At 39.7% G+C, this 21,661-nt stretch overlaps 1 protein-coding gene across 3 annotated transcripts; it reads left to right on the forward strand.

Annotated features, from left to right (window-relative positions):
- The first annotated feature begins 3,573 nt into the window (after nucleotides 1-3,573).
- On the forward strand, nucleotides 3,574-21,253 carry PABPC1 (poly(A) binding protein cytoplasmic 1). Of its 3 annotated transcripts, none has more exons than XM_004431213.3 (15): nucleotides 3,574-4,282; nucleotides 7,461-7,654; nucleotides 7,846-7,961; nucleotides 10,332-10,471; nucleotides 12,214-12,308; nucleotides 12,647-12,784; nucleotides 12,984-13,079; nucleotides 16,443-16,715; nucleotides 16,951-17,041; nucleotides 17,655-17,765; nucleotides 17,856-18,010; nucleotides 18,575-18,659; nucleotides 19,200-19,330; nucleotides 19,906-19,999; nucleotides 20,817-21,253. In XM_004431213.3, the coding sequence occupies exons 1-14, from the start codon at nucleotides 4,090-4,092 to the stop codon at nucleotides 19,996-19,998; spliced, it is 1,911 nt and encodes a 636-aa protein (XP_004431270.2). In that variant the 5' UTR covers nucleotides 3,574-4,089; the 3' UTR covers nucleotide 19,999; nucleotides 20,817-21,253. The 3 variants fall into 3 exon arrangements, with proteins under 3 accessions (XP_004431270.2, XP_087303703.1, XP_087303704.1); XM_087447577.1 differs by having other exon boundaries at nucleotides 3,575-4,282; nucleotides 19,906-20,019; XM_087447578.1 differs by having other exon boundaries at nucleotides 3,575-4,282; nucleotides 10,332-10,462; nucleotides 19,906-20,019.
- Nucleotides 21,254-21,661: the final 408 nt, after the last annotated feature.

Raw genomic sequence — 21,661 nt, forward strand, 5'->3', positions numbered from 1 at the left:
TCAGCACTGGAAATGAGCACCCAGCCAGTATGTTAGGAAATACTCCCTCCAGTATCATGTGAAGTTTGGAAGTAGCGCCCTGCAGCAGGCCAAGCTGTCTGGACTTGAACACAGTCCTAGGTGCCCACGTGAACTTCAGGTTGAGATCTCCCTATTAACCACCATCCTGTGTAGTCAGTTCATAAGCCTGGCTGACCTTTGCCCTGAGGTTAGGTTTAAAAAGAAAGCATTCAATGTGCCAGGCTTCATGCTCCCTGGTAGGAATACAGATAAATAGAACATAGGCTCTCTTTTGGAGCTTACAACTTATTTTGGGAGACAAGTTATAAACAGACTATTTTATATAATGTGGTAAATGTAGTGGTAGACGGGTGGTCAGGGTAAAGCCCAAAGGAAGGGTACCCAGCCCGATCTGGTGGTCAGGGAAGGGTGACAGAGACGAGGAACAGTCTGAGAGCTGGGCAGAATCAGCAGAGTTGTAACCCAGAAGCCAAGAGAGTGTGCTAAAAAAAGAGAGGGAGGAAAACAGGGTCAGATTCTGCAGACGTCGAGCAAAATGGTCCTGAAGAATGTCCGTTGGATCTGGCAAATAGAAGAGGGTCATTGGCAACTGCTGACAGTGCAGTTTCAGCGGAGGTGGAGATAGAGAAGTCATATCATAGCGGGGTGAGGAATGAAACAGAGACAAGAAATAAAAATAAAAAGTTTGGCTAGGAAGAGAGAGTGAATCAGAGAGGAACATGTCATTAAGAGAAAGTTTGTTTTGATTTTTGATCAGAAAGACAGATTTCTAATCTGAGAGAAAGGAGCTGGTTGGAGATAAAGTAAAAGAGGTGATTGATGGATCCAGGGAACAGGTTCTTGGTTCCAGTTCCAGATCCCACTCCTGTTTCCTGAGGTAGGCTCTGACTCCCTCTCCTGATTCTGCTAGCTCCCTCCCCTCAGGGATGAACTTTACTTCTAGTCTGTCTTGCACATACTCAATTGTACATGCCTAAAATGTGACAATGATATCCACTCAATGTCAAGAACCACAGCTGCATAGCAGTCCTGATGACCAACTTCCTTCCCAAAGTATTTATTAACCTACAAAGAGCTGATATACCTTTTCCAGTGACTAGACTACTTCTGTCTACCATCCAGGGCATCCATTCCTGTGTGAAGGTACTCTAGAGGCTCAACTATTAATCGGACTTATCAACTGGGAAGTTCCTTGTTCAAAATGAATTCATAACAAAGAGAAGTATGTTGAGGGTTATTTAATCCAGGCTCTAGTGAAACCTGAAAGTAAGCACTTTCTAGTGGCTGGAGTACGGAAACCCACCCTAGACAGTGCTTGCCAAACTCTTGCTCTCTCACAAAATTTTCTAGACTCCAAGCAGATCATCTTTTTTTACCTTTGTTATTTACAATCATATTTTAGTCAGGTCCACCAGAAACCGTACCCTCATCTTCCTGTACCAGAAATATATGTAAAAGTCCCTGGATAGATCATCTTAGTAATTCAGCAGTTTTGGGTAGTTTTAACTCTTGGTGTAATCTAATTTCCAAGTTATTGGAGGTGATCTCAGTTCATCTTCTTTATCGAGTACAGTTCTTTTATCCCTGTTTGGTTTTTCACATTGTCTCTGTTCAGTAATTTAACGAAAATACTAAAATGAAGTCATGTTTTCTTTTAGAGTACAATAATGGAATTTACATCCTCGTTTTTTCAAGAAAACAAATTTAGAATCTAATAGAAAATTGTCTATTAGTCAGCCAGATAAAATGTTGGGATTGGATGTTTATTATACTGATTTTAATGCTTATATCTTATGATTACCAGAGAGCTCATCATAAGCCTCTTGAGGACAGAAATTTGTTTGTCATCTACCTTCCTTATTCACAGATACAGTTCTTTCCACTTGGTAGGCATTCAATAAATACTATATTGATGGATTGATTTTAATCACAGAATTCTAATAGATCGAATGGTGATTTATCATTTAGTAATACATGTGTCTTCCTTATGCACAGTCCTAAGTCTTGCTCTTTTGCCTAACAAAGCACATGAGGCAAATGTTTTTCAAAAATAACTTCTTCCCACCAAGATGGGGCAAAATAGCACTTCTGTGGGATTTTGCTGGTTTAAATTTTAATTGAGAATCAAGTATCCAGTCCACACCTCGCAGTATATTTGGCATGCATTAAAGTTTATTGAATTAAAGAATAAATTGGGCAATCATTTAACTTGAAACTGTCCTCTTAACAGTAAAATAAAATTACTACTACTTGCTCCGCCTCCCACACAAGATTGCTGTAGGGAACAAATGATAGGATGTTTATGCATGTGCTTTAAAAACTGTAACGCACGTCACTACTTTAAAGTGGGAATTTGCATGTTGACTTAACGTCATTTCTATTAACTAGTATTTTTTATGGCTATCAATTCATTAAATTTAGCATTCCTATTACAGCACAAAATTGTTCTAAACACTTGTAACACTGCGTTTAGTCTATTCCTAATTTTGCCTGTGGTGCCATGTACGACTGTGACAGACTCACGCTTTAAGGAAAAACATTTTTCTCGAGTTGTTTTCTACCTCAAAGAAATTTCTGGCAGAAATAGCACGAATCGATGATTCCAACCTAGCACCTTAACAGTGATCACGATACTTTAAAAAGTAAAGCAAAGACCTCAAAACAGCTTTCCCAAATTAAAGCTACTTGGACCAACGACAGCGCCCAGTGGAAAGACCGAGGAGAGTGTAGGGCTCGGACACCAGAGGACAAGGAGCCCAAAGAACCCCCCGCCTCTTTGAAGCACCGCGGGGCGGCGACCAGGGTCCAGCCCAGGACGGTTGGGGGTCCCCGAGCGGACGGCCAGGACCCGCGGCCAGTTGGGGTCAGCGAGCGCCGCGGCCGTTGGGGACTCCAGCTCCCAGCAGGCACCGCTCCTGCGGCGGACGCGCGTGGCGGCGCTGCCTGCTGGGACTCGTAGTGCAGTCCGGGTAGGAGAAAGCGGGAGCCAGCCCTGACTGCTTTCATGCACGTTTCGGAAACTAGACCTGGAAGGGATCACGCCGGCCCACTCGTGCCCCGCGTCCCGCGGGGGCGGGGACGAGCGGAGCAGAGCGCGCGGCGGCGGGAAAGCGGGAGCGCACGTGAGGGGTGGTCAGCGCCGAGGAACCCGGAAGCCCCGCGCGCCGCCCACCGCCGCGGTGACGGGTTAACGCTTCTCCGGGGTGGAGGTGGGGGCGGGGTGTGTGGCAGGAGGGGCCGTCCCACCCGACTCCTCCCGGAGCCGCGCGCGAGCCGCCCCGCCCTTCCCCCCACGGGCCCTACGCGGCGCGTGCGCAGAAGCCCCGCCCTCCGCCCCAGCCCCACCCCACTCCCGCAGCAGCCGCCGCCGCCGCCTCTCTCTTCCTCTCTGCTCTTTCCTGCTCCTGTTTTCTCTTCCCTCCTCCCTCCTCGCCTCCTTTTCTCCTCCTCCTCCGGCGCTGACGCTCGCGTAGGGCCCTGGCGTCAGACGCGCGGGGGGCGGGGCGAGTGCGGCGGGGGGTATAAGTAGAGGGTGCAGGAGGCGGTGCTTCCCCTTCTCCCCGGCGGTTAGTGCTGAGAGTGCGGAGTGTGTGCTCCGGGTTCGGAACACACATTTATTATTAAAAAAATCCAAAAAAAATCTAAAAAAATCTTTTAAAAAACCCAAAAAAAATTTACAAAAAATCCGCGTCTCCCCCGCCGGAGACTTTTATTTTTTTTTCTTCCTCTTTTATAAAATAACCCGGTGAAGCAGCCGAGACCGACCCGCCCGCCCGCGGCCCCGCAGCAGCTCCAAGAAGGAACCGAGAGACCGAGGCCTTCCCGCTGCCCGAACCCGACACCGCCACCCTCGCTCCCCAGCCGGCAGCCGGCAGCCAGCAGCCAGCAGTCAGCGGCAGCGGATCGACGCCGTTCTGCGGCCGTTGAGTAGTTTTCGATTCCGGTTGATTTTTGTCCCTCTGCGCTTGCCCCCGCTCCCCTCCCCCCGGCTCCGGCCCCCGGCCCCAGCACTCGCTCTCCTCCCACGGAAAGGTCGCGGCCTGTGGCCCTGCGGGCAGCCGTGCCGAAATGAACCCCAGCGCCCCGAGCTACCCCATGGCCTCGCTGTACGTGGGTGACCTGCACCCTGAGGTGACAGAGGCAATGCTGTACGAGAAGTTCAGCCCGGCCGGGCCCATCCTCTCCATTCGCATTTGCAGGGACAAGATTACCCGCCGTTCCTTGGGCTACGCGTATGTGAACTTCCAGCAGCCGGCGGACGGTGAGAGCCGGGCCCGGCGGGCGGGCGGGCGGCCGGCCATGAGGCGGCGGCGGCGGCGGCGGCGGGCGGGCTAGGCCGGGGGGCCCGAGGGGAGGGGGCGGGAGGGCATGTCACCCCCGGGGCGGCGGCGAGAGGATCGGGCGCCCGGACCCCGCTCCCGTGCGGACCCACGCAGCCGGCAGCCGCACGCCCCTCCCATGCCCGGCCACTTCCTCTTCTGCGACCATTTTCTCGGCCTCAGCCGCGCTCAAACTTTAGTGTGATGACGCGCCGGGAGGGTGGGTGAGATTGGGTTCTTCCAGGGCGCTCCCGCCAGTAGCCACGGGATGCCGGTGCGTCGAGCGCGGAGCCCCGGTCCCTGGTCATAGGTGGAGGCGCAGTCACCACCCCGGGCTCTCGCCGGCGCCCCAGGACCGGGAGGAAGTGCGATTCGGTGCTCGAAAAATACCACGTGTTGAACCCTGTAACCTCACAGGCCCGAGGCCTGTTCCTGCTACTGGCCCAATCGCCTGGGGGAGCCACAGGGCCTTAGAATAAAGTTAAGGTGGTGATGTGGTGGTCTTTAGGTTTCGGATTCCATTCTTAATAACTTGTCAGAGATTGATGGCTCTAGATATGTAAATTACCTATGACACGTTTTTGGGGTTTTCCCCTAGTCAGGCATTTCTCACTCAACATTAACAGCAGGGTGGGAGGAGGGGATGTGGAAGATGACCGCTTTGAAGGCTATCGTTTTCTCAGGCAATTTATTTAGATCGTTGAAATTTTTTCATATTAGTTTCCTAGTACTGGTAATTTGTTCGGAATATTATCTTTTCCCTTCTGAAATAGTTTCTATGGTTTTGAGGGGTTTTACTTAAAAATGGATTCACCAGTTTGGGCTGTAAAATGTTACTTGTGAATGTAGTGTGGACCTGGACCTTTAGACTTAATGTGGCATTCAAATCTTTCAGGTTTCTTTATTTTTAAAGTGGTCCAGAATATCCATAAATCATGGGGAATGATTGCGTACAAAATAGCAGAGATCGGGGTTAGCTTAAAATATATGGGGAAAAAATGCAGCTAACCTTGTATTTTTATTTTGAAGTTAAACCGTTCACAAAAACAGAATTTGGCGCCCATGACATAGGTCGCCTGATGAGTTGTCAGAATTTTTCTTTATATCTGGATCAGACTTCCGAAAGTCAGCTTCACTTGAGTTTATGGCCCACTTTTTTCCCTTTTCTCAGGCTGCTTGAAAACATGTCAAGTATTAAAAAATATAAGGAATTCATTTTTATTTTTGTAGAAAAGGCCTTGAGGGTGGAATTCAAACTTTTATTTCATTACATTGGTTCAGTAGAACTTAAGTTACTTAATGATCAGCTGTTCACTAGGTAAAGTTCATGTTGAGATTTTTGGGTAGGCAGACTGTTGAGTGACACGGAGCCAGAAGTTGTAAAACTGCAGTGCAGGTTTCCTGCCCTTTTGCTCTGTAAGCAGTACATCCAAATGTCACTGGGTAACAGTTCTTCCCAACTCTGGGCAAGATTTATCACTGAATGGAAGATAAAGTAAGATTAAGGAAGATAACTTTTGGGGCAGGTAATCACAATCTAACGAGTTGACAGAAAATTTGAACAAATTCTAGAGACCACAAAATGATAACTTTTGAAAATGGCTGTCATTCTTTTTAAGCTTAACAATTTCAGTTACCAAAAAACAATTTTTTTAATTTCTTGGTATTTCAAAAGTTGAACTTCAGGTTACCATGGGTACGGTACGCTGTATTATCAGTCTGTACTAGCAGGCCAGTACTGTAACTGTGTCAAGGAGATAGCATTTTTCCACCTTCCATTTATTTGGTTTCTATATGTGGAAGTTACTGTCTTTCCAAATAGTTTTTTCAATGGTTTAGTTTCTCTTTTTTTTCCCCCTATTTATTGCTACAGGGATGGATTTGTAGAATAGTTTCTGAAAGTGACCAGTTTCCAATTTAACAGGAAGAGGTGATTCATTCAAAAGAAACTCAGGCAAAGTCAGCTAAAAAGCTGGGGGGATGCTGAGTAGGGTGGTCAATTGATAAAGAGCTGACAGCTGATTGTCACTATCTTCTAGAAACTGAGACTTTCATTTATAAAAGCAAATTGCCAGAAAATTTGTCCTCTCAATAGCTTGAGTGTTGTGTTGGCATGGAATTTGTGAAAACTGGTGTTTCATGACCTCAAATGGACTGTGTTGTTTTTTTTCCCTTCTTTAGGGACTGGTCTTTTTTACTTGAGGATATATTTTTCCATATAGAGTCTCAATTTTTTTACAGCGTTTACTTAATGGTACATGTGTGCATAATTCAGACCTTCATAGGCCCTGAAATCATAAGGTAGATTCTGACATTTTCTAACACTATCTAGAAATAATTGAATAAATCATCAGTTATTAAGTCAGTGATCTAAGATAAAGTTGGTCTTATGTCCAAAAAGCATTAATAGTGAATTATAAATATTGTAGACCTGGTACTTCAAAAATTCTGTATTTATTATACAGCTCAGTATGTCCAATTCCACATTGGTTTTTGAAGGCCTGATTCAAATCTTAATCTAAATGGATATAGCCTTTCGTTTTTCTTACACGGCAATAGGAAGTTGTGCCATGAATCACTGAAATCCTCTCAATAATTCAGGAACTTTTCTTTGTTTTTAAGAAAATGGACTAATTTTTGTATAACATTGGCAGTGATAAGTAATGAAATGACCAGTTTTGGCAAGTCATAAGCAAGTTAAAATGCTGAAAATCCATAAACTACTCTCAGCCTGTGGATAATCTACAATTGCCTAATATCTTTTATATTGCACATTAAGCAGATTGTATGTGAAAGGGAATCTTGGTTTTGTGTTGACTAGGAACAAAAAGGTGCTTTTGAATTTAATGTCAATTAAAGGAAGAGATTGTTTCAGAAATGAGTTATTAGCAATATGTCATCTGTTAACATGGGAAATTTGGGGTTTCTGGTATTTGTCTTCTCTTTTGGTATTACACAATTTAAATCTAGGCTAGTGCATGGGAAGGTCCAGCCATCTCAAAGTTTAAAGAGGTGGAGGAACAGTCTGCCCAGCCCCTCCCCCTGTGATAATGTGTATAGTTTTAAGTGGGCTATAAAAGTTCTGAAGTAATATTCTCTCTGAAAATGACCTTCCTGCAGCGGAGCGTGCTTTGGACACCATGAATTTTGACGTTATAAAGGGCAAGCCAGTACGCATCATGTGGTCTCAGCGTGATCCATCACTTCGCAAAAGTGGAGTGGGCAACATATTCATTAAAAATTTGGACAAATCCATCGATAATAAAGCACTGTATGATACATTTTCTGCTTTTGGTAACATCCTTTCATGTAAGGTAAGCAAAAGTTTGACAGGTAAACATTTATAGTGTTTTAGCTACTTATAGTTTATTCCTTAAAATAACAACCATGCTGTCTGTTAATGGATAAATTACACAGGTTAGGTGGCTGACATGTTATCTCTGAACACTGGAAAAATGCTAAATCAATAGCAAGTAATGAAAAATTGCCCTACATTTTTCCTTAGGTGGTTTGTGATGAAAATGGTTCCAAAGGCTATGGATTTGTACATTTTGAGACACAGGAAGCAGCTGAAAGAGCTATCGAAAAAATGAACGGGATGCTTCTAAATGATCGCAAAGTGTAAGTGTAAATACTTGATTAATCGTACTTCAAATCTGTTTTTAATAGTTCAAATCAGTTCATTCATTTTACAAGTTAATATATTTGTCCTCTTAAAGAGGTACGCCAAGAGTCAAAATTAATAAACCATGTCTTGGTAGAGTTTATAATTGACTTTTCTGTACGTTTAACGTAACATACAAAGAACAGTGAATTAATATAATTGGTTAACATTCAAACCAGAAAAAAAAAGATGGAAGATAGGTATACTGGAATACAAAGTTTTTTCAAAATAAGTACATAGTTGGAAAACTAGGAATCCAGACAAACTTAATCATAGTTCCTGAGACAGTAATTAGCCCATTTTACATTTGAGGAAGCTGAGGCTAATTTGCCTATATTTACATGCCGGTATGACAGATGAGCTAGGATACAAACCCAGTGCCCACAGTACCTTGGCCATACTGCTGCAATTTATTGATGGAGTTTAAGGGTTTTTGTGTTTTTTTTTCTTAATGACTCCCTTCACCCATTTAAAGATAAAGTGGAATTAAACCAGGAGTTTTCATGATTCATTTTTCCTGAAATAAACTTGTTCTTAAAAGTTGCAAACTTTTAAAATATAACACTGAGAAAACCTCTATAAGACTATTTCTGCTTCGGGTTGTAAAAATACAGATATGAGCCCAAAGAAATGACAAATCTTAAATTTTTTTATCCTCAGTGCCAGTGGATTTTGCTTAGTTATCTGGGCAAATTCTGCTGTAATTTGTATATTGTAAATGATTTGTGAGTTCATGTTGCTTGTGTAAATTGCAGTGATAGCATGCACATTGGGTTTGGTTATTCTTAGACGTCAACTGCATCACTCTTAAGGTGTGCTTTTCATAATCACTGCATCAAGTGATGTGGTCAGTCTGTATATGGAGTCATGCACATGGTGTTACCTGTTTGATTTCTATGTCAATTGCATGATTAAGGAATGCCTTTGTAATATGTAAAGAATCCATATAAGTCTAAGAAAACCTGCAACTCCTCAATATGAACAATATTTTCAAAGGCTAATTTTCAGAAATAGTACATCTTAAATTGAGAGAAATATTCAGCATCATTAGTATTTGCAGATGAAAGTATCTTATAGTTTGCTTGTCAACAGTGCTTTAGGGAGGGAAAAAAAGAAGGCCCACCACTGGTTGGGGTCTAAATAAAGACTTGATTTATTGCTGTTTTGAGTATAAGGTGATATAATGCTTTTGGAAAACAGTTTGACTGTATGTATAAACTTAAGATCATTTATATACCCTTTGAACTACCATGATTTTTGCAACTCCTAAGAACAAATAACAAGGTCTTATAGAGTTCCAGCATTATTTACAAAAGCAGAAAGTTGTGATGTCTACCGTGGAATATTATGCGTCCATTGAGAACGTTTATAAAACTAATAGAGTGGAAAAGCACCACCATATGGGTAGCTGGGGGTTTAAGGAAATAAAATCACAGGTATCTTCGTTAATGTTCCTAAACATAGAAAACAAAAAGACATACTAAAAGTCAATCATGATTTGGGTGGGATTATGGGAGATGGTGTTTTAACTTTGATGTATATTATGATATTCTTTAATGACACGTGTACTACCTTTATGTTAGGGAAAAACTAAATTTTTGGAATATATCATGTTGATAATGTGGGAAAGAGAATATTATGCCGGGCTGTTGGGTGTTAGAGTACAGAATTTGAAAGTTTAATTTCCTGTTTTAGGAGATTGCAAACAAAGTGCAAGGACCACTTTGAAACAGCAACGATGAAAACTTTTCTGTACTACCTTTATGTTAGGGAAAAACATAAAATCTGTTCCAACTTTTCATTGGCATGGTGCATATATATTCCCACTCATTTGTACTGATAGGCATGATCTCTTTAACCCTAGGTTAGCTAGAGGGAAGGGAGAGAAGTGTGTATTAAGAAAGACGTTCCTGGGGCCGGCCATGTGGCCTAGTGGTGAATTTCAGCACGCTCCACTTTGGTGGCCCAGGTTCCGTTCCTGGGCACAGGCACAGACCTACACCACTTGTCGGCCGCTGTTCTGTGGTGGTGACCCACATACGAAATACGAAATAGAGGAAGATTGGCACAGATGTGGGCTCAGGGTGAATCTTCCTCAAGCAAAAAAAAAAGGAAAAGATGTTCCTTTTTTGTGCTTGTGGTTAAGAGTTTTGTTCTTATATCTTATACTTTCATTTCTTCAGTTAAGGCTCTATTTCTGTTTTGTAGTGTGCTCTTCATTAGTTTCTGAAATTATCAGTAACAATTACAAAATCAATGGTCAGGCTTGCTTAATCTGAACTTCATAAAATAGAACCTAATTTTATGGTCCTTACCTATTTTATTAGATTCGTTGGACGATTTAAGTCTCGTAAAGAGCGAGAAGCAGAACTTGGAGCTAGGGCAAAAGAGTTCACCAATGTTTACATCAAGAATTTTGGAGAAGACATGGATGACGAGCGCCTTAAGGATCTCTTTGGCAAGTTTGGTAATGTGTCTGAATTATATTTTTATAAAGTTTTGAGTAATTGCTCAACATTAGTTTTGGCTAATACTTGACACTGGAAAAGTAAATGAAATGACTTAACGTAGTACTTAAAAATATTTGTAGTTATTAGATTAAACTACTGATAGTCTATTATACTACAAAGGAACATATAAATAGAATTCTAGCCAGTTAAAAGGTTAATAGCATTGTATTAGCACAGTAAGGTGTGACTCTATCTGCATAGTTGGAACAGATTTTAAAAGGTTTTGCTATGATAAGAAATTGTGCTGGATTTTAGCACTTAAAGATCCCATCTCATCAGCGGCATGCATGTGACACAGCCAACTTAGGTCAGAGTGCAGTCTTTAATTATGGGACAGGAAAGCTGGTCAGCTGTAGGATATTTGGCCAGTCTCAGTAGCATCATGTTTGAGCAATTTAAAGCAATGCCTTTTCAAAGATAAGGCCAAAGATCCAGATTTTCCAGTGATCGATCTTTCCTTGGGATGGCCTTCTGGATCCATGGGATCTTAAACTGCTATTTTCTTGCATTTCAAATTAACTTCATTAAACTTCAAATTAATGAAGTAACCAGCCTCCCTTTGGATACTTGTGTAACTGATCAGAAGATGAACTTTAAATTGTACACTTTGCAGGTACTTTGCTTGCCCCTTACCCTTTGCTTTCCTTTTGGTGAACTTAAATAGATGGCTTTTTTTTCTCCCTGAGCATTTCAAATGGTAAAGAATTAGGAAATCTAATACTTTTCTATTGCCAGGCTAGCATGCCACATTGAACCTTCTACTCCTTTGAGCAAAAAATTCGTCATTGTGCGAAGATCAGTTGTGTAAGATGAGGAAAAGATGTGATATGTCTCACATCTTACTCCAAATTCTCTTTAGTGACTGGCTTTTCTCTGTTTTGTCTGTCTGGCTTTTTTGTTAATTAGAAGCTATTTCTAAAGTTGTATATTGTTAACCACTTGCCCCAAATGAATAATGCTATGTGAGTTGACCACCGATAAGTAAATTTGTCAGATATTTTCTTGGCTGCTTTGCATAGCGGAGATTGGAAGTGTACAGTCTTAGGACAGGGGCGCTTCAAAAGAAACAATCTATCTGTGCCCATACGTATTCCAAATTCTCTGTAATCAAATGTGATTTTTAACCTTTTCTTGTCCCAGCTATCTGAGATACACCCACCTCAGTTAAGTGTCTTTTTCACTTGAGAGGGTGGGGGTGACTTGTGTCTTCAGACATGCCACCTCCTCTAGGTGATTCTACTGTCTTCCCAAAGGTCAAACTCTATATTTCTTCCACTTCCTGTCGAAAATCAAGTGGACGACCAAGGCTTAAGAAATTCTTTTTTCTTAATTCTGGTGTCAAGAAAATAAAATTGTTGGCTAAAAAAATGCAAATCTGCTTTGTACTAATGCTAAGAATAAAACTTCATCCTTTTCAGTCGTCTAAAACGACTCCTTAAATGGAAGGAGGAATGTTTCAAGGAGTAGAATATTTACTTAGCTTCTTAGTAGAAATAAAAGGTCTTTGAAGAGGATATTTAGTTGCCTCCAGGGAGGTGGGGGTGGTTAGAGGAGGAATAAATTTCTGGAGGCTTGGGAATTTTTTTTAATCTCCATTTTAATTTTTTTCATGGCTTTGTTCTTTATGTGTTGAAATTTGAAATGTATAAACTAAATGTTGTATGGCATATCTTTGAATCATTAAAAAAATTTTTTTTAGGACCTGCCTTAAGTGTGAAAGTAATGACTGATGAAAGTGGGAAATCCAAAGGTTTTGGATTTGTAAGCTTCGAAAGGCATGAAGATGCACAGAAAGTAAGACTTAAATATACTAATAAAAGGCAATGTGGATTTTCTGTATTTTATAGTAGGAAGGGGAGGGGTATAAAGTTGGGTTATTCTTGCATTCATATTTACACGCATACTAATGGCTATTTTACGTGTTCATCTTTACATCTATTATTTTGAATTATCTGTATTTTATATATTTGAGAGTATAAATTGGGAACCTATATTTTCCCAAAACCTCAAAGCTTAGTTTTTGTGATGGGTCCATCTTTGGCTTTCATAATGTAACAAATTTTCCTTATTGTTAAAGAAGTAAACTTCTATATTTGCAAGTTGGTAATTAAAATTTTTTTGATTTCTATAAGGCTGTGGATGAGATGAATGGAAAGGAGCTCAATGGAAAACAAATTTATGTTGGTCGAGCTCAGAAAAAAGTGGAACGGCAGACGGAACTTAAGCGCAAATTTGAACAGATGAAGCAAGATAGGATCACCAGATACCAGGTTCATTTTTAATTGAACAAGCAAAATAAGACAGCGTTGAGGAAACCTATTTTATGATGTTATCAGTTACTGTCAGGTAACGGGAGGGTTTGAGAGGGGGAAAGGAGAAGACACATGGGATAACATAATAGGAAGTGTGCTTAAGTCCCACTGTGGTTTTCTTACTCCTTTTCCTACAGTTTTCTTTTCCTTTTTTTAGGGTGTTAACCTTTATGTGAAAAATCTGGATGATGGTATTGATGATGAACGTCTCCGGAAAGAGTTTTCTCCATTTGGTACAATCACTAGTGCAAAGGTAAAGCATATGATGCATTTTTTTTTCCCTAAGATTTGGGGAAAAAAATTCTTGCCCATAGATATGTTTATATAAATTTCACATTAATATACCTACTAGAGTGTTTTTCTTATTTGTAGACAAATAGTCCAAGTTGTTTTTTCTTCCCCCTAAAAATCAATCTTCTGTTATTTAGAAATCGAGTTTTTGCTTTGTTACTTCAAAAACTTACATTCAAATTTGAAGTGGATGTTGCAGCCTGATGGATTATTTTTGCAGATGGCAAGTTCAGAATTCTTTCCTGAGGAGTGCTACATTTGATGACCACAGTTAGTGATTGATCCTCACTTGATATGCACTGTTCTGTGCTCTGTTAAACTAGTTATTTTGCTGATTAAAAAAGACAATTTATTGGGGAACTAAAGTTGTTACTATTGGGCTAATCTAGATTCACTTACACAGTTCATTCTGGGGAGTCAAACTTCAAGCTCTCTGGCAGTAAAGATAGAGATCATATTTCCTTTTACTTGAAGTCAGAAATTAAGAAATACACCAGTAGGACTCTAATCTCAATTCTGAAATTTTGATTGAAGAACCTTTGCTCTAGGTATTTTTTCTGGTGTCCATGGTCCAAGGCTCCCTCTGTATTTAAAGTTTTGTGTGTGTGTATTTTGGGGGGTGGGAGGAGTGTCTAAAACTTCAGTCAGATTCTCAAAAGAATACAGGAGAAATTAAAACTCGGTACTCTGGACTGACCTCGTGAGTGATCTTTCTACTCAGCTTTTCCTGCCCACCCCGTTGAGCGAGGAGGCGTCTATGATAGTGAGGAAATGTTAGGGGCAGAGTAGATGAATACAAATAACAATGCACGTGATGGGATTGCCCTGTGTTTCAGCCTGTGCTTTTTTGAGAGTATCTGTAGTATGATAGGATTTATTCCTGAGTGTCTGTCTCCTTACTATGTTCCCTGAAAGTTGTTTACATTGAATATTGTACATCAGGTTTTTTTGGAATGTGTGAAGCATGCATGTTTTACAAAGGAAAGAGTATTTAAACTACTTTGTCCTTTGTGGATCATAGTATCACTGTTGGCGAGGAGGTGAGATGTTTGGCAAGAATTTATTCTGGAGGAGGAGGTCATTACGTTAATTTAACAGTGCTTGCCGAAACAACAAATTCATCAAGGCAGAAGGGTGAAAAGTGAAAGGTCACACACACACCCACACCATTCCCCATTTTCAGTCTCCAAAAGGAGTTTGAGTGGCCTTCTCAGATAATTTTCTTTGCTTGTCCAAACATTTTTTGTATATGTATAAACAGTTTTTAGAAAACAAGATCATACCATACATATTCTGCAGTTTGCCTTCTTAACCGTAGGTCTAGATACATATTTATTTCAAGCATTTTCTCATTTTTTTGCTAAGGGCTGAGTATCCATGGTATAGATGTACCGTAACTTAATTTTACTGTACCTGTATTGATGAACATTTGGGTTGCTTTGCATGTTTCCCCTGTTAGACCCACTACGCTAATAAACATTCTTATACACGTATATCTCTGCACACATGCCAGTATTTCTAAAGTTCTAGAATTGAAATTGCTGGTCAGTGGTTATGGGTATTTAAAATTGATACAACTGAATTGTCCAAAAAGGCTAAACAAATTCCTACTTGTCAGTTTTATAAAAAGTAGTGTACATCTTTTCAAATGATGACATGCTTTTCATGTGTTTCGGAGTTTTCCTATTCTTTGCATATTTTTATCTTGCACTGGTGTCTTCTTATTGATTTAGGAAGAGTTTTATGTCAGCCCTTTGGTTTATATTGCAAATATTTCTCCCAGTCTTTCACCTAGGTCTTTGCGGCCTTGTGTCGTCTTGGATTTTCACTGTATTTTTGGATTTTATGTTCAGAATCTATCTGGCCGTTGATTTTTCAATGTGATGTGAATAAGATTTAATTTAATTCTTTTCAGTTGTCCCAATGTACCATGTACTGAGTAGTCCAAAGTCCACCTTTTCCCCACTATGTTAAAATATTAACTTTAACATACTAAATTCCTGTAATTTCACGTTTATGTTACTAGACTCTCTTTTTTTAAATTATTTGTTTAGATATAATTGACATAACATTATATTAGTTTCAGGTGTACAACATAATGATTCAATATTTGTATATACAATCATGCACCTCATAACGACATTTCAGTCAACAGTGGACCACACATACAATGGTGGTCCCATAAGATTAGTACTATATAGCCTAGGTGTGTAGTAGGCCACACCATCTAGGTTTGTGTAAGTACACTCTGTGATGTTCACACAATGACGAAAATGCCTGACGCATTTCTCAGAACATATCCCCATTGTTAAGCGACATATGACTATTGCAAAAGGATCACTACAATAAGTCTAGTTAACATCCATCACAAAAATTTTTTTTCTTGTGATGAAAACTTAAGATCTACTCTCTTAGTAATTTTCAGATATACAATACAGTGTTATTAACTGTGCTGTATGTTACATTCTCATGACTTATTTATTTATTTTGTAGCTTTGGAGTTTATACTTTTTAACCCCCTTAACCCATTTCCCCCACCCTAACCCCTTCTGCCTCTGGCAACCACCAATCTGTTCCCTGTATCCATAGCTCAGGTTTTTTTGTTTTATTTGTTTGGGGGTTGTTTTTTTGGATTCCACATAAAAGTGAAATCGTTGGCCTCTGTTTTGTTTGTTCCAGGGCCACCAGCATACTGTTGAATGTAGCTGTGTATTTAGCATGCTTGTGGGTATTGCAGGGCTAGTGAGGAGGTCTTTGCATCTCTTCGTTGCTCGTCTAAAAGATCTTTGCAGTCACTGGCAGCTTCCTTTTGAATATTGTTTATACCCCCTCATTTATGGCCATTCTGGTCTTGAATGTGAAATTTTTATTTTAAAATATGGATAAGATTCAACTGCTTCCCGCCCTCCCAAACAGTATTAAAGCATCTTGTCAGCTTGACTTGCTAAAATAGTCAAATTGTAATTGTGGATGTTTTCAGTGGCTAAAGAGTCAAATTTAGTAGGCCTTGAATATGTTTAGGTATTTAAACTTCACTGTTGAAAGTCTAATATCTAATTGAATATCTAAAATCTTATCTAAGGTGCTGTTGTACCTCCACCCTTTTACTTCCTCTTTGCTTGGCTAGGATATTTATTGCATGTGTGTAGCTTGCCCTTAATATTTGGGTATTAAGGAAAATTGTGAAAAAAAGGATGAAAGCATTAACAGGGTTTAGTTATTTAAGTCAATGGCTATAATTGACTAAATAGTAATGTTCTCCTTTTTTGTGCCTCATTCTACCATTCCATTAACCTTGTTTAATTTTTTCTTTTTCTTTTAATAGGTTATGATGGAGGGTGGTCGCAGCAAAGGGTTTGGTTTTGTATGTTTCTCCTCCCCCGAAGAAGCCACTAAAGCAGTTACAGAAATGAACGGTAGAATTGTGGCCACCAAGCCATTGTATGTAGCTTTAGCTCAGCGCAAAGAAGAGCGCCAGGCTCACCTCACTAACCAGTATATGCAGAGAATGGCTAGCGTAAGAGCTGTGCCCAACCCCGTAATCAACCCCTACCAGCCAGCACCTCCTTCAGGTTACTTCATGGCAGCTATCCCACAGGTAGGTTTTAGAAGAGAACAAAAATCTCATGCAAGTTTTCACAGTTGGTCATTTTTAGTGTTTTGTGCCCAAAAAAAACATAATAAAGCCTTAAGATGAAAACATTGAGACCTGTGAATTATGATTGCATTGGAAAACATGATTAGAGTGTGTGGTTTGCTAAATGTTTTGAGAGTGTGTAACTAGTTGATTATTTGCTTTTTCTTTAGCTGATACATTTGTTTACTTTCTCCAGACTCAGAACCGTGCTGCATACTATCCTCCTAGCCAAATTGCTCAACTAAGACCAAGTCCTCGCTGGACTGCTCAGGGTGCCAGACCTCATCGTAAGCCTTTTGTTTTTCTTTTAATTAAGGTTGCAAATTATTTGGACTAAAAATACATGTGAGGCAAATTAGCTGTTATATGTCATCTGTGTGTTGACTGTTGCATTTCATAATTTATGGTTATGGGTATTTGTTTTTGGGATGCTGGCACTTACTAAAAAAAAGAATCGTAAAATGCTTCACTGTTCTTGTCTTGAGACAGTAATTTGTGTGCTTGTTTGATTTTCCTTTTTGACAGTTTGGGAATGGATCTAACTATTAATTTCATCTTGGTTAGGCAGTAGTTTTAAAAGCTCTTGTTCCATGTCTGAGGATCGGGGTCCTGGCATTTTCAGCCTTGCCCTGTGGAACAGTGCTATATTGCAGGAGCATTTGGAACCAGGTTCATAGGTCATGTCCAGATATTAATAAGTACTTGTCCTTGTTAGAATAAATGTTTTTATTTACTCATAATCTGATAAGTCTGGGGAAATGGCAGGTGTGAGACTAAGCTTTAAAAAATGGTATTTAAAATTGGTCACTTTTAGCCTTTGTGCACCCTTAGTTCTAAAGCAGCATGAACACTTTGAGTGAGTTTTTCCCAGTTAATGTGTGTTCTTATCTTTAAATGTAGCATTCCAAAATATGCCCGGTGCTATCCGCCCAGCCGCTCCTAGGCCACCATTTAGTACTATGAGACCAGCTTCTTCACAGGTTCCACGAGTCATGTCGACACAGCGTGTTGGTGAGTCTTAACCCTTCCTGTAAAAATTGATCTCCAATTTGAAATAGCAAAGTAAAAGTACAAAAATATGTTCGTTGGGTTTTTTTCTAGCTAACACATCAACACAGACAATGGGTCCACGTCCTGCAGCTGCTGCTGCTGCAGCTACTCCTGCTGTCCGCACCGTTCCCCAGTATAAGTATGCTGCGGGAGTTCGCAATCCTCAGCAACATCTTAATGCGCAGCCGCAAGTTACCATGCAGCAGGTATGGGTTTAACGATTTCCGAATAAAGGTGACAGTCCTTGATGGCAATCCAAGAAGTTGAAGACAACTATAGGATATGAGAGCTTAGGCTATCTAGAACATTTGTTAATTGATGTCCCATTAATAATAGGTAAAATTGTTTTGCGTTATACTGTAGAAATTAGACAAGCATTTTACAGTCCCCATTTTGAATTAACTTGTGTGGTTTAAGAGTTTTGTTTGGCCTAGTTATAAGGAAGAGAGAGTGAAGTAAAGTTTAGTTTGTGAGATTTGGCTTACCCTTTTTCTTGACCCTGAGACCAAAACTATCGTCAATCATAATAGAAATATGGGTCCAAAGAATAGTCCGGGTAAAAAAGAAAATGAAATATCCCATGTGGTCGTAGTACTTGAGCATGCAGATGTTAATAGCTCCCTTAGGCTGTAGTTCTAATTCACTCAGCTTCCCTGTTTGTCTTTAGGTTGCAGTCTTTATCACTTCAATGATTTTCCAGTGATGACTGTATTTGAACTTGCCATTACTTCTGTACTTTAAACTTAGGAATTTTCCTATTTTATATCTAGCCTGCTGTTCATGTACAAGGTCAGGAGCCTTTGACTGCTTCCATGTTGGCATCTGCCCCTCCTCAAGAGCAAAAGCAAATGTTGGGTAAGTGCCTTTGCCCCACCTAGTCAGTTACAGAGAGACTGGAAAATAGGAAGACACTTAGATGTCTTTTGCACCTAAAAATGACAGCCAGACCAGTGGGATTGATCTGAATTGCCATAAATGATTATGATGGCATGTTTTTTCTGCTTAACTAATCAAAAGCCTGGAAAGCTATTAAGAAAATGTGTTGCTTTTGATGTATAGGATAATAGGACCCCACAACATTTTTGGAAGAGGGTATTTGAACTGAATGAGAAAACAACTTTGACCTTGCCTGAGCACAGATTTAACAACTTAATAGTAACATAGCTTAATTTCACTTTTTGGCAAACTGATACCACCAAGAATTAATTGCCTCGAGGTGGGTCTTAATCTGTTTTATTGCAGTCTTCCTATGAAAGATATACTGAAATGGTGGATTATGGGTTAGCGTATATTTGCTATATACAAAAGTAGGGTTCTTAAACCCCAGTTTTAATACAGTAGATGCCTTTTAAAAGTTTTTTTGATTGAAGGAGTTTTCGAATGTTTTTGTTCTAGGTGAACGGCTCTTTCCTCTAATTCAAGCCATGCACCCTACTCTTGCTGGTAAAATCACTGGCATGTTGTTGGAGATTGATAATTCAGAACTTCTTCATATGCTTGAGTCTCCAGAGTCTCTCCGTTCTAAAGTAATTTATCATTTATCTAGCAGCCTCTTATATTACGATTCCAGGGCTTTGTAGGAACTTAATTTTATAGAACATTTATAAGTGCTTTTATACAAGCCACGCACGTTTCTAAGAGCTTTATAAAGATTGTTTGTAAACCCTAATAACGGCCTGTGCTGATATTATCCTTACTTTATAGATGGGGAAAGTGAAGCATAGAAAGGCCGAATAACTTGCCCAGTGTTCACACAGCTAGTAAATGGCAGAGCTTGGTTTCAAGTGCAGTCAGTTTAACTCCAGCGTCCGTGCTCTTAACTGTGCTCCTGCTTTAGGGAAAAAAGAGATATTTGCCGATTTTTCTCAACTTTGGGGGACTTTTGGTGGGGAGAGAGAAGTACAAGAGGGTTCATAATTCTTCTAGAACAGTGGTGGAATGGAACCCAAAAGGATATGGATACAGTTGGGATGTTCTTTTGATAATAGTTCTTTTCACTTTCATCTGAGGAAAGGAGTTTGCCTTTGTTGGAAGTTTTATTTTGTCAATTTGAAATTCTTCTAGTCATTGCTTTTCAGAGCCAGTGTGTTCTCTTTTCCAGGTTGATGAAGCTGTAGCTGTGCTACAAGCCCACCAAGCTAAAGAGGCCGCCCAGAAAGCAGTTAACAGTGCCGCTGGTGTTCCAACTGTGTAAAGTGAGCCTTCTCGCTTTGTTGTAAGCCTGTTTTCTTAATCTTTTATTATAGTTTGAGTATATTTTGAAACAGCAAAAATTCATTTTACCATTAATCCAAATTGTTCAAAGTAGACATATAGAGGAATTAAATTTTCCCTGTTACCTTAGCATTGACTTGAATGAATATTTTGAGTCAGAGCACTTTCAGACATTTTGTAGTTTGTATTAAATGGCCTGTAACAGGGTTTGGCTCTATGTGTACTTATTCTCGGGGGGCTTGCAAAGCGTATGCCTTTTCCTGGGTGGTGGCAATGACAGTTGCAGCTCATTATTCCCAAGAAATGGGGTAATATAGCTGGGTAGCCAGGACCAGGGAGCGACAAGGCTTTTCTGTGAAAGACCAGACAGGAAATACTTTGGGCTTTGTGGGCCATGCTCTCTCTGTTGCAGTTAACTCTGCTCCATTGTTGGGTGAAAGCAGCCATAGATGATAATGTAAACAAATGGGTGTGGCCATGTTCCAGTGAAACTTGACAGAAACAGGCTGTAGGCTGTGGCCAAGGGCTTTAATTTGCTACTGACAAGTGCCAATATTAGTCTAATTTTTTGTTGTTGTTGGTTTTGGTTATATTGAAATATTTGATATATAACATTGCACAAATTTAAGGTGTATGTGTTAATTTGATACATTTGTATGTTATAATATGATTGCCATTAGAGCAATAATTAGCACCTCTATTACGTTATGTAATGGTCTTTTCTTTTTAGTAGTTGGAATCATTAAGTTCTAATCTCAGCAAGTTTGATGATTATAATTTTTTTTTCCACATTTACAGATTGATCAGGGACCACGTAAAGAAACTCATGCTTCACCGAAGAAAAATATCTAAACATCGAAAAACTTAAATATTATGGAAAAAAAACATTGCAAAATATAAAATAAATAAAAAAAGGAAAGGAAACTTTGAACCTTATGTACCGAGCAAATGCCAGGTCTAGCAAACATAATGCTAGTCCTAGATTACTTATTGATTTAAAAACAACAAAAAAATAGTAAAATATAAAAACAAATTAATGTTTTATAGACCCTGGGAAAAAGAATTTTCAGCAAAGTACAAAAATTTAAAGCATTCCTTTCTTTAATTTTGTAATTCTTTACTGTGGAATAGCTTGGAATGTCACTTCTGTTTCAAGTAACAGAATTGATAACTGAGCAAGGAAACGTAATTTGGATTATAAAATTCTTGCTTTAATAAAAATTCCTTAAACAGTGCACAGTGATGTTATGCTATTTTATTTCTCATTGTAATTGGCTTGTGTAAATAGGTGATAAGCTGGAATGGGTATGAGAACCTCTTTCATGAAAAAGTTATTGTTTATTAAGTTTCAGAGGTGGCTTGGTTTTATGGAAAAGAGGCACAAGACAGTTCCTTTAATGCGTTTTATGAATTTAGATTTCCACGTGAATTCTTGAACCATCTTAACATTTTTTGAGATGATGCCAGCTTATGACTATATTAAGGTTTCCAGGCTGGGCGATAAGTATAAAACAGTAACAATAGCTACTCTGTATTTGTTGGAGAGGAGGGTGTAGATAATATATCTAGTCTTTGGTATGATTTTTACATTGATTAAATATCAAAAAGTTAGGATTAGTTTTAAGCCTTATTTTTGAAAGATC

Source organism: Ceratotherium simum, chromosome 23 (genome assembly GCF_057802395.1).
Source record: "Ceratotherium simum simum isolate JZ-2026a chromosome 23, ASM5780239v1, whole genome shotgun sequence".
In the NCBI taxonomy this organism is placed as follows: Eukaryota; Metazoa; Chordata; class Mammalia; order Perissodactyla; family Rhinocerotidae; genus Ceratotherium; species Ceratotherium simum.

What these genes read in the sequence shown, in the direction of transcription:
- PABPC1 (XM_004431213.3), top strand. Translation starts at nt 4,090, where the DNA reads ATGAACCCCAGCGCCCCGAGCTACCCCATGGCCTCGCTGTACGTGGGT. An exon ending in GTAACATCCTTTCATGTAAG is followed by an intron (nt 7,655 to 7,845) that starts GTAAGCAAAAGT and finishes ATTTTTCCTTAG; the next exon opens with GTGGTTTGTGATGAAAATGG. An exon ending in CTTCTAAATGATCGCAAAGT is followed by an intron (nt 7,962 to 10,331) that starts GTAAGTGTAAAT and finishes CTATTTTATTAG; the next exon opens with ATTCGTTGGACGATTTAAGT.